The sequence below is a fragment of the Oncorhynchus mykiss genome, chromosome 17, assembly GCF_013265735.2.
Source record: "Oncorhynchus mykiss isolate Arlee chromosome 17, USDA_OmykA_1.1, whole genome shotgun sequence".
NCBI classification, from domain to species: Eukaryota; Metazoa; Chordata; class Actinopteri; order Salmoniformes; family Salmonidae; genus Oncorhynchus; species Oncorhynchus mykiss.
The window spans coordinates 19,248,378-19,261,383 of record NC_048581.1 but is presented as its reverse complement, the minus strand read 5'-3'; the positions used below and the strand labels follow the sequence as shown (position 1 = coordinate 19,261,383).

General features: G+C 42.1%; 1 protein-coding gene across 1 annotated transcript in view; it reads right to left on the bottom strand.

Annotated features, from left to right (window-relative positions):
* LOC110487234 (CREB-binding protein) overlaps positions 1-13,006 on the bottom strand; it is a 67,996-nt gene extending 54,990 nt beyond the window's left edge. The window contains exon 1 of the mRNA XM_036949232.1: positions 12,124-13,006. Within this exon, the coding sequence (XP_036805127.1) occupies positions 12,124-12,211 (88 nt within the window). The 5' untranslated portion in view covers positions 12,212-13,006. The remainder of the gene's footprint in view (positions 1-12,123) is intronic.

Below are 13,006 nucleotides of genomic sequence, written 5' to 3'. Positions count from 1 at the left end.
GTCTCAAAGCCGAATGGTTTAGATTGCTTGGAATGTTACGGGAGAAGCTCCGACCAATTGCGACCATGCCTGTGCAGATCAAACTTTTTATTTTTTTATTGCCGTCTTTGATGAAATGACCCTTTTCATGTAAAAAATAACAGAATACACTGACGATTTAAAGCAAAACCACACTTCCTGAAGAAACCACTGTTTATCCTGCACCAGTGCCAGAGTTTCCTGAAGAGTGTTGCTGGTCAGGTTTCTTAGAAAACCTTTCAGAGCGCCTTCTCTTTTCTCCTGATTTCTAGGAATTTACCCCCATCTTAGCGTAGCCTCGAGGTTTGCGTTAGCTTTCAGAAATCTGCATTGTTAACTCAACTCAAAAGAAGCCCAAATATTGAACAGAGCAGTAGCTTAGTTTATCTGTCTGGATCAAGTGCAATTCTGTGACTTTGGTTGTGTCTACACTTCACACTTGTGTGACTTTATCAGAATACGTAGAGCGCATTGAAAAGACGGGTCTAGACTAGAGGTCGACCGATTATGATTTTTCAATGCCGATACAGATTGGACCAGAAAAACCACAACAAAAAAATAATAATGTAATAATGATAATTACAACAATACTGAATGAAAACGTATTTTAACTTAATATAATACATCAATAAAACTCAATTTAGCCTTGAGTAAATAATGAAACATGTTCAATTTGGTTTACATAATGCAAAAACACATTGTTGGAGAAGAAAGTAAAAGTGAAATGTGCTATGTAAGAAAGCTAACGTTTCATTTCCTTGCTCAGAACATGAGAACATATGAAAGCTGGTGGTTCCTTTTAACATGAGTCTTCAATATTCCCGGGTAAGAAGTTTTAGGTTGTAGTTATTATAGGACTATTTCCCTCTATACCATTTGTATATCATTAACCTTGACTATTGGATGTTCTTATAGGCACCTTAGTATTGCCAGTGTAACAGTATAGCTTCCTTCCCTCTAGTTAGCGCGCGCTAACTAGCTAGCCATTTCACGTCGGTTACACCAGCCTCATCTCAGGAGTTGATAGGCTTGAAGTCATAAACAGCGCAATGCTTGACGCACAACGAAGAGCTGATGGCAAATGCACGAAAGTGCTGTTTGAATGAATGTTTACGGGCCTGCTTCTGCCTACCACCGCTCAGTCAGATACTTGTATGCTCAGTCAGATATGCAACGCAGGAGACGCTAGATAATAGCTAGTAATATCATCAACCATGTGTAGTTAACTAGTGATTATGATTGATTGTTTTTTATAAGATAAGTTTAATGCTAGCTAGCAACTTACCTTGGCTTACTGCATTCGCGTAACAGGCAGTCTCCTTGTGGAGTGCAACGAGAGAGAGGCAGGTCGTTATTGCATTGGACTACTTAACTATAAGGTTGCAAGACTAGATCCCCCAAGCAGACACGGTGAAAATCTGTCGTTCTGCCCCTGAACAAAGCAGTTAACCCACCGTTCCTAGGCCATCATTGAAAATAAGAATGTGTTAACTGACTTGCCCAATTAAATAAAAGGTATAAAAAAAAAAACACATTATTGTTATTATTTAATTATTTTTTTAATCGGCGCCCAAAAATACTGATTACCGATTGTTATGAAAACTTGAAATTGGCCCTAATTAATTGGCCATTCCGATTAATCGGTCGACCTCTAGTCTAGACGCACAAATGTTGCTTTGTGGTCTGATCTAGCTGACCAATTCAGGAGGTGGTCAGGGATGCACTGTGTGCAGATTTCTCAGTTGATGCAAATCAGGCTCCTGAAAGCGCATACAGTGGGCAACAAGAAAACTTGTGTTTTGGGGACGAGATGTACCTTGTCATTTTAACGTTGGGGGAAATATGTTCTTCGAGCGTGACAAACATGTTTCGCTGGCATCATAAATGCTTGCCAGCTAGCTAATATTTAGACTAAACATTTTGGCTTTTTTATGACGGTTTTGGAGCAGTGGCTTCTTCCTTTCTGAGCAGTCTTTCAGGTTGTGCCGATATAGGACTTGTTTTACTGTGGATATAAATAATTTCCTCCAGCATCTTCACAAGGTCCTTTGCTGTTGTTCTGGGGTTGATTTCCACTTTTCTCACCAAAGTACGTTCATCTCTAGGAGACAGAACGCATCTCCTTCCTGAGCAGTATGACGGCTGCGTAGTCCCATGGTGTTTATACTTGTGTACTATTGTTTGTACAGATGAACGTGGTACCTTCAGGCGTTTGGAAATTGCTCCCAAGGATGAAGCAGACTTGTGGAGGTCTACAATTATTTTCTGGGGTCTTGGCTGATTTATTTTGATTTTCCCATGATGTCAAGCAAAGAGACACTGAGTTTAAAGGTAGGCCTTGAAATACATCCATAGGTACACCTCTAATTGACTCAAATGATGTAAATTAGCCCAAGCTGTTTAAAAGCACTGACCCACTGGAATTGTAATACAGTCAATTGTAAGTGCAATAATCTGTCTGTAAACAATTGTTGGAAAGATTACTTGTGTCATGCACAAAGTAGATGTCCTAAACAACTTGTCAAAACTATATTTTGTTAACAAGACATTTGTGGAGTGGTTGAAAAACTAGTTTTAATGACTCCAACCTAAGTGTATGTAAACATCTGACTCTCCCACTTCCTCAATATCACTCCCTCTTTTTCTACTCACTGTCTTTCTAGTTCTCTCCCTTCAGCTCTTCCTTCTTTCACTTGCTCTCACCACCACTTGTCCTTCTCTTTCAGCTCTCAAGGTTCTTCACTCTCCGTCTCTAGCTCCATCCAGCTGTATATTCTCTGCTAAGCTTAGTGGCTGAGGCCAGCAGTGAGTGGCACAGTTTTCTGTCCGAGCCAGGCGCCTTCACACACACAATGTCCCGGTCGGTCAATCACCAAGTCAAGCATGGCTTATTTTCACAGCCTGCACGAGCCGAGCACACACACTCCTCCTGCATCTCCCTCTTACACAGACTACTTTATGTCCCCTCACACACACACACACCTCTGCCCTCCTTTGAGCAGCAGGGAGCTGGCGATGGGATCTGTGCTGACTTTATATTTCCTGGCTGGAGTAGATTGCAAGAGCACGAAATAGAGCAAGAAGAGTGTCCATTTCAACACAAAGGGGCTAATGACCCAACTAAACCAGATGTCAAAACTTGGAGACTAGCAAAACGAGGCTATTCAGGCACCATCCCTTCCTTCTCCAAAACCATTCACCCAAATGAAAAGTGCTTTTCAGGTATTCAGAGGGGACTTCAACTTGATGGATGAACAAGGCTTATTTGCTTGGGATGAGAATTTGGAGTATTTTCTATTAGAGCTGAGACAATACACCGAAATTGACTGACAATGCTATCCTCTTACTGAAGCATTTTGCTTAAGTCGGTCATTTCCGGTGATTTTGCTACACAACGTTCCTGTAGATAGACCAATGGTTTAAGAACAACAGTAATATACGCATTGTGTTGATTCCTGCTATGAAATATCTGCCTTTTCCGTTTTGCTGTTGGCTGCTGACTCCCACTCCCTCCCCCCACTGACACAGAGGAGGGAGAGATGCATTCTGAGAAGCACAAGCAAATGACCATTGCTCAAAATACTATTGCGGGAAAAAGGTTTTAAAGCAACTACTGTTGTTCTAGTCAAAGCTTTCTGTGAGGATATCACGCATGCCTCACCTGTTAATATCGAGTCCGTGGCACCACTTCTCAACCAGAGTAGGCTGTAGTGTGCCATTTGCGGTAAATAGACCGATATCAAGAATGCCTAACACTGGAAAGTTTTTGTGGGACATTGTTTTAAAATTCCCACTTCCTCAGGTGTTGAAGAATATAGCCTATATGGGCCAATATGCAATTGTATGTTTTGTCCATGTCGCCCAGCTGTAGCACCTCCCTAAAAAAGTTAAAATAGCTGATTTATCATTATCGCAAAAAACAGGCAATTTATTGCGAGATGGATTTTTGTCCATATCGCCCAGCTCCATTTGCCATACATTTTCTACACTCTGTATCAAAGCCATATCAAATATCTTGGTTCTAAAGTAGTTGCTATAGAGCTATTTCATATTAATTGTTGAGAGGAAAATAGTACACCTACAAACATCTGAGAATCTCCTCTTCAAAAGGGTCAGTAATTGCTTCCAAAGCTGTGTTTTTCCCACAATTGCATTTTACAATTAGAACACTTTTTTTAATTTTTTATCCCAGAGCACAGGGAGAGGGAGTGAATAGGAAGTTTGGACTGAGAAAAAAATTGGACTGAGGTGAGCGTGTAATGCGACCAATTAAAAATGTAACTTGCGACACAAGTCAAAGGGTCGTAAAATGTTCAGTCAGGCAGGAGCCCTGGAAGACAACTGTCGTTATCAGATAGTACGCGATGCAAGAGCGGTTCAAAGTTTCTTACGCCATCCATGTCCACTTTAACACGGCATCTTTTTCCCTGTCCGTCTTTCATTCATCACCTCCCTCTCTCTTTTCAAGTTGACAACTGACCGATGTGAGTGGGAGACGCAAGCATGGCAATATCTGCTATATAATGAGAGGAAACGGTGAGGCTTAAAAATAAACGGCTTAAAACGTGTGCAGTGACTGCAGACTGGCATTTAAAACTGCCAATTAGGTTGTAATATGGGCCAGGCTCAGCCGGCGCAAAAAGACACTGTCATACGTGTGACAACCCACCCACCCCTCCACGGAGGTTCCATTACTAAGTGCATCATGAGTATGTGACACGGGTGGGCCCTAAATGTGCCATTTGGAGAGCAGGGAGCGTGCTGACGGAGGGCTCCTATCGTTAAAGCAGTGGAATGGAATATCATGCTAGTCATAGTATCAGGCGGCAGGGTAGCCTAGTGGTTAGTGTTGGACTAGTAACCGAAAGGTTGCAAGTTCAAATCCCTGAGCTGACAAGGTACAAATCTGTCGTTCTGCCCCTGAACAGGGGGGCCATCATTGAAAATAAGAATTTGTTCTTAACTGACTTGCCTAGTTAAATAAAGGTAAAAAAATAAATAGTAGTCTGCCCCAGTATCTGCACGTTAGAGATTTTGACGATGAGTATGATGTGTCTCAGATTCAAACCCCCATTAGACAGCTCTGCAAGCATTATGTCAAAATAAGTGTGTTACTCACCAAATATGGATGAGCAACAATCTTCATTTACTCCCATTACGCTATGTACTTCCAAAAAGTCTAAATACAAATTTACAAGCAACTGAATCAAATCCGATTCAGCACCTTCATTACAGCCACCTACATGTCGAAAGTCTAAAACAGCTCAATACACTGGAAGTGCCGAAGTGGACACTTTTCAGTCGCTTGTCAATTTTTATATAGACCTTTTTTTGGAAGTACATAGCTACCGGCTGTAGATTAAGACAGTTGATCATTGAAACCCAAATTTTGGTGAGTAACAAATGTATTTTGACAGAGCTGTCTAATGAGAGTTTGAGCTTCCTAGTCATTAAAAGGAAACGCGTCATACTCACCTAAATCTCTAACACACAGACACTGGGGCACGTAGAGTCCTAATACTTGCCAGGAACCTCACGATACGATATCACAATACTTAAGTGCCGATACGATATGTATTGTGATTTTCAGGAGTCTATATGTATTGCGATTAGATACAGAGATTAATGCGATTTGATGTTCCAAACATATTGCTCACGGACTATAGAAAACATTAAGAACTAGGGATGCACGATATATCGGTGAACATATCGGAATCGGCCGATAACATCGACCCGATGTCTAGAATAACGCCGATGTGCAAAACCGATGTCAAAGCTGACGTGCATACCTATATAACGTAGGCAGATGACGTAATGATGCCACGAAAAATACTGCCCGACACGTGGACATACGTCACTGCCAACAAAATAACTTGTGTTCAACTATTTAACTGTACTAGAATGCTTAATAAAAGGCCACAAATTTTAAGTATCGGCATTGGCCAAAAATGTAACCTCGGTGCATCCCTATTAGGAACACCTGCTCTTTCCATGACAGACTGACCAGGTGAAAGCTATGAGCCCTTATTGATGTCACTTGTTAAATCCAATAAGTCAGTGTAGATGAAGGGGAGGAGACACGTTAAATAATGATTTTTAAGCCTTGAGACATTCAGAGGGTGAATGGGCAAGATAACATATTTAACCCTTGTGTGGTGTTCGGGTCTGTGGGACCCATTTTCAATATTAACTAAAATAAAAATTATACAATTAATAATTTGTTAAACCTGAGACTCATTGGCCTTGGCTTACTTTCTTTGAAGAACATCTGAAATAACATTTTTCATTTGAGGGCACCCACTACACATTTATATTACATATGTAGTGTTCGGGTCCACTGGAAAAGTGTGGAAAAGTGTGTGTGTTGGTGAACACAAGTAAAAATTTAACAAAAAGGTTTGCTGGGTGCCTTCACTCAGTCTTCCTCCTCCCTGGGCCTGCTGTCTCCCTGCCTGTCTGCCGGTTTTCTAGCACTCTTTACCCTTTGTAGTGTGTGAAACTATACAAAAGTATTGCGGGAACCTGCACAATGTTATTACAATACATTATTTCAATACATTGTATAAAAAAATACATTTTAAAAAGTATTTTGAAACACTACCCCAGCCAGGTGGAAATTGGGGGAGGGACAACAAATAAATAGCTTTGCATGTGTGGCTCCTTACGACAATCAATCAGCATGGGAAAAAAATAATCTCTACTCAGAGGGCCTTAGAAATAACGTTTGCTAGAGAGAGAATGAGCGTCTTCCACTTTGGAAGATCAAGAATTAAATCGGGATCATGTCTCTGTCAATTCCGCATTGACGCGGATGGCAGTTACGCATGTGCAGGACGTAGTTTTCTTTTGAACTGTTCATCTCAGACACCACCCAGAAAATCATTCTGGACTGCACTAATTTGGGGGGGGGGGGGGGGGGGCGTGTTTTTGGAAAGGGATGGACCAAACTCATTTACATGCCTACTTTGGTGTTCTTATCCTTGCTGGTGTTCAGATCCAATGGGAAATCCAGAGAATCCCCTTGGGATTCAAGCTAGAGACAAGAGACAAGAGACAAGCTAGCTGCAATCAGGTCAGTGTGGGACAAGTGGGTGGACCGCCTTCCCCTGTTTTACATCCCTGGGCCCGACGTTACAGTTGATGAGCAGCTTATGACATTTAGAGGCCGCTGCCCCTTCAGGCAGTGCATACCATCTAAACCCGCAAAAAATGGAATCAAGATCTGGGCTGCCTGTGATTCTGCATCATCATATGCGTGAAATGTGCAAGTGTACACAGGGAAGCCAGATGGAGGAGCCCCTGAGAAGAACCAAGGGATGTGGGATGTCCTGGACGTGACACAGGGACTCCGTGGCCATGAAATCACATGCGCTAACTTTTTTTAAACTTCGCACAGGTTGGGACGGGAGCTCCTCACGAGGAAGCTGACGATGGTAGGAACAGTACAAAAAAACAAGCCAGAGCTTCCAACTCAGCTCTTGAATACACGGAACAGGCCTATCAATTCCTCTAAGTTCGTGTTCAAGGCCCACACGTCCCTAGTGTTCTACATGCCAAAGAAAGGCAAAAATGTGGTACTCATGAATACACTGCATAGGGATGGGAGAAGCTGTGGCCAGGAACATCAAAAACCAGGAATCATAATGATTACAATGCCACAAAATCAAATCAAGAGTCGGCTTTCTATTCCGCAACAAAGCCTCCTTCACTCACGCCGCCAAACTTACCCTAGTAAAACTGACTATCCTACCGATCCTCGACTTTGGCGATGTCATCTACAAAATTGCTTCCAACACTCTACTCAGCAAACTGGATGCAGTTTATCACAGTGCCATCCGTTTTGTCACTAAAGCACCTTATACCACCCACCACTGCGACTTGTATGCTCTAGTCGGCTGGCCCTCGCTACATATTCGTCGCCAGACCCACTGGCTCCAGGTCATCTACAAGTCCATGCTAGGTAAAGCTCCGCCTTATCTCAGTTCACTGGTCACGATGGCAACACCCATCCGTAGCACGCGCTCCAGCAGGTGTATCTCACTGATCATCCCTAAAGCCAACACCTCATTTGGCCGCTTTTCGTTCCAGTACTCTGCTGCCTGTGACTGGAACGAATTGCAAAAATCGCTGAAGTTGGAGACTTTTATCTCCCTCACCAACTTCAAACATCTGCTATCTGAGCAGCTAACCGATCGCTGCAGCTGTACATAGTCTATTGGTAAATAGCCCACCCATTTTCACCTACCTCATCCCCATACTGTTTTTATTTATTTACTTTTCTGCTCTTTTGCACACCAATATCTCTACCTGTACATGTCCATCTGATCATTTATCACTCCAGTGTTAATCTGCAAAATTGTAATTATTCGCCTACCTCCTCATGCCTTTTGCACACAATGTATATAGACTCCCCTTTTTTTCTACTGTTTCTACTGTACTCCATGTGTAACTCTGTTGTCTGTTCACACTGCTATGCTTTATCTTGGCCAGGTCGCAGTTGCAAATGAGAACTTGTTCTCAACTAGCCTACCTGGTTAAATAAAGGTGAAATAAAAATAAAATAAATAAACAAAAGGAGGGGTGGACCATTTAGACAAGCTGGTGACTGGCTACAACTGCAAAAGAACCCTACGCTGGTCACTTGTGATATTCTTCAACATCTTAGACATCTCAACACATTTGTCATCTGGATGGCGTTGAACCCAGATTGGAACAGAGGGAAGCTCCAGAGGAGACGGCTCTTTCTTGAAGAGCTGGGCAAGGCATTGGTAAGACCTCAAATCCAGAGGCAACATATCCCAAGGAATCCAGCTTCTGCAGCCATTGTGAGGATTCAGGAGGAGGATGCTGGAGCCCCACCCACCAGACCCACAGAACGAACAACTCCAATACTGGAAGTGTGTGTGTGTCTGACTATCCTACCTTGGCCTGCTGTAACCATATAAGTGAGTGAGATGTTAGTAAAATTCCTGAACTAAGTGTTTTCATCATTCTAGATTGCAGCTGGTAACAACAAGAAGCTCTGCAATGTGTGTGGACCCAAGGAGGACAGGAAGACATTACATGCATCAACTGCAAGAAATACATTTGCAACACACACACACAGTAAAACTCTGTCCCTCATGTGGTGTGTAGACTGGCCTTAATTTGTGTTCAACGAGACTCATTTATCATTTCCATAAAATACTGTATGTAAGATTTGTCCTTACAATTTGTTGAGTACAAAGCAATAACCATCAATAGTGATGGTTTATATTTGTTCAAGACAAACATGATTTAGTCCAACCATGTCTTGATTATAATAGATTTTAGTTTACAAAAATCACCCTTTATCCAAAACAAATATTGATAATTGATAAATGTGACCTAGCAGAGGTAAGTCAACAATAAGTATTTTTACATAAATTGTTATGGCTGTATTGTTTTAAAAACCCAATAATGTTATGGGTCCATCGGCACAGCGAACATTGGGTGAATAACAAAAACATGAACCCCACACAAGGGTTAAGTGCCTGTAGGTACCAGGCACACCAGTTTGAGTGTGTCAAGAACTGCAACATTACTGGGTTTCTCAAGCTCAACAGTTTCCTATGTGTATCAAGAACCACCCAAAAGACATACAGCCAACTCGACAACTGTGGGAAGCATTGGAGCCAACATGGGCGAGAATCCCTGTGGAACACTTTCGACACCTTGAAGAGTCCATGCCCCGACAAATTGAGGCTGTGCTGAGGGAAAACGGGGGTGCAACTCAATATTAGGAAGGTGTTCCTAATGTTTTTTACACTCTGTGTACTGAATGTTTGCTGCAGAGAGACAATAGACAGCATGAGAAAACGAGGTTGTGATAAGTCAAAAGTGCTGAAAACATGTTAGCTCGCTATTTAAAAAGGGTGAGGACAAGCTATAGGACGTAAAATACAGCCGTATAGATACAGGTACAGCCGACTAGCGCTAGCTAATGCTACCTGCAGGAGCAAAATATATTTCTCGATTTTACAAATTGACACTTACAGTCAAATATCAATATAATATCATCCAAAAATAATATTGCGATATGTAAATGTTTAGATTCCCCCCCATTTAACATCAACTGTCATTACTAATTGCTGATTTTACAATTAGACTCAAACGGATACGTATTAGCTTGTTTTTTAAATTCAATTTGTACTTTGGCATAGTAATTTCTGAATGAGTTAATTTGAATGAGCAGAGCTATGCCTCTTCACTAACAACTCTAGAGAATGACAGACCAAAGCCAGTAAATAGCCAGCAAACAATGAACCAACCTCCTTCCCTTCAACTACCTTTACGCTGTGGTGCTGTTCAACACACATGACTTACTACAACGGCCTGCCTTGAGAGTAGCTGCTGAGCTCACAAGTAGCTAAGCCTAGAGGTGGCTACATCAAGACGTGGGCAATGTGTGCACTAGTACGTCACACACCCACTGACTAAAGTATTGGTGATGAGGGGAATTGAAGGGGGAGGGGGCAATGGGACCCTGCTGGGGTGACAGATGGCCTGAATAGGGGGTGAGGGGCACGTGTTTGCACTCTGTGACTTCAATGAAAGGCATACCCCCCCATTCACCGTGGGAGTGATGTGCAACCCAAACTGGGCCTCTCGGCAGGGACCCAACGTCAGGGCAGGGGATGCTCCTATGGGTCTCTCCAGGCATGACCGCAGACACTAAGGGGGAAAACGCACACCACACCTTGTCTGGGGTAATTTACTGCTAACAGCTCCTAGCGTTCCCACGCTTCCAGGCTCTGCTGGGCTAACATGGCAATTGGAGATTGAACACTTGGGGTCGATAATAACATACCAGGGGTTGGATGCATTAGGGGATTTTGCAATGGATTGTGTGTGAATAACATGGTCATCACCAAAGAAAGTAATGGACATCGGAATCAGCAGATGTGTTGCTTTGGTTATTGTCTCTATTGGCTACATAGTGAAAGAGGCATGGTGCATTCACAACTACAATTCTAACATTCTGGTTCAGTAACTTTTTATCTAGAACATTTGAAAGAGGTAGGCCCTACAAGTGTATTCTATCAGCAGTGGGAAACCCATATGAACAGATATGGAACATGATATAGCAATGAAAAGTGACAACTGTCAAGATATTGGGACATAAGACTGCATTTTATGACATTGACACAACATGCAATCAAATGCATGACAGTGTGGGAGTGGGACATGATAGGCCTATGGTTAAATTACTTTAATCTGACCATGGCATCAGAATTGGCCTACTCTGAGCCAAGACTCTCAGCCAGTTCGGCATGCAGCAGGGTGCAAGACTGTGCCTAAAATGTTTCTGCAGATAAAGGCCTGCTATCAAGATGTTTGACGAAGGTAAACATGAACATAATTTAGCCCCCAGCAGAGTCCCCAATCCCTATAATAACGTCATTCCATTTTGATATGGGTATAACGGTTAGTTTTCAACAGAGTATCTGACATGATTTAGGCCAGGGATGGGCAACTCCCGTCCTCGGGGCCGGAGTGGTGTTACTCTTCCCCACATCCCTTGGAAACATAGCTGATTAAACTAATTGTATTCTAAACTGAAGACCATGATTAGTTGATTATTGGAGTCAGTTGGGGCAAAAGTGACACCAATCAGGCCCCCGAGGTCTGGAATTGCCCATGCCTGATTTAGGCTGTCACCAATGATATTTCGACAAGTATGTTGCTACTTTGCGCTGAAGGGTAGCCATGTTGACATAGCAGATCAAGCAATTGCTAAACATGTCTCTAGCTGGACATCTAAGCATCAACGGGTTAAGTGTTGCTTTAGTTAACAATAGCCTTTACAAAACTAAAATAGCTAGCCCTGTTTTCCAACATGTCAGAAATGACAGGGATGGACGCGTAACGTTGGCAACAAAGTTTTGTTAGCGGCCAAGCTAGCTAACTAAGGTTTGCTAACTGCTTTGTACAGCTGTTTGAATGACCAAAACGTCAGTTGAATGAATAACTAGTTAACATTAGCTAGCTAAATATCTGGACACACAGAACAAGTCATAAAAAACAAATAACATTTTACTAACTAAAGTAGCTAGCAGGTTAAGTTGGTTTGTGGGCCTTCCTTACCTGGTCCATCTGACGCTGACAGCGCAGGTGAATTCAGCTTCGGTCGCTTTGAGTTGGGAGGTCCGACGTCAAGCAGGTTTTCAGCCATTGTGATCTTTAATGGATTTCTTATTTAATTATTTGAAAAAAATGAAATTCCTGGGACAGAACAGGTTGTTCTGACAACCTCCACCTTTATCTAGTTAGCACGTTAGCAAGCGGTTTGCTCGCTAACGTTGGCTAACTGGCTAATTTTCAAGCAGTGAGGGTGAGATTTTCAAAAAAGATGCAACAGCGCCCCGCTTCGCCACCGCCATTCAACCCATGATAATCCAACAACCAACACCCACATTATCGTTAAATAACCCCAATAAAAAAAATCCCATGAAAAATGTACGTTAAAATTAAATCTAAAAACATTAACATGAATTGTATTTCTGTCCCATAAATCTTTAATTTTAGATGTTCAAACAGCTCATTTTTATGACGTCAAATGTCTTCATGCAAAAATGGTTTGAAGCTCCATAAAATGTACAACTGCAAAAAAATATATATTTTTTGCAAAATTGTCAGTAACAAGCTGTTTCTTCTCCGGTTATCCCCGGTAAACAATATACTGCTCCGAACGGCTATAGGGACTCGAGCGCCGCACTTAAGGGGAAATCAGATACGGGGTTTTCTTGCCGACGACGACCGATCGAATTCCCGTTTTTTCGTCAAAAATACTTCAGAAAAGGTGAAAATAGTTCGTTTTCAGGGGAAGTTTTCCGTCAAACCTCGGTTTGGATGCTCAATTTCTAAATACAAAATTGTGATCTACCGAAATCCTAATTCCGAGCCACGACAAGATGGCGGCTGTTGATTCCTTCGGTACAAAAAGTTTTTTTTCTCTCTTTTCCAGATA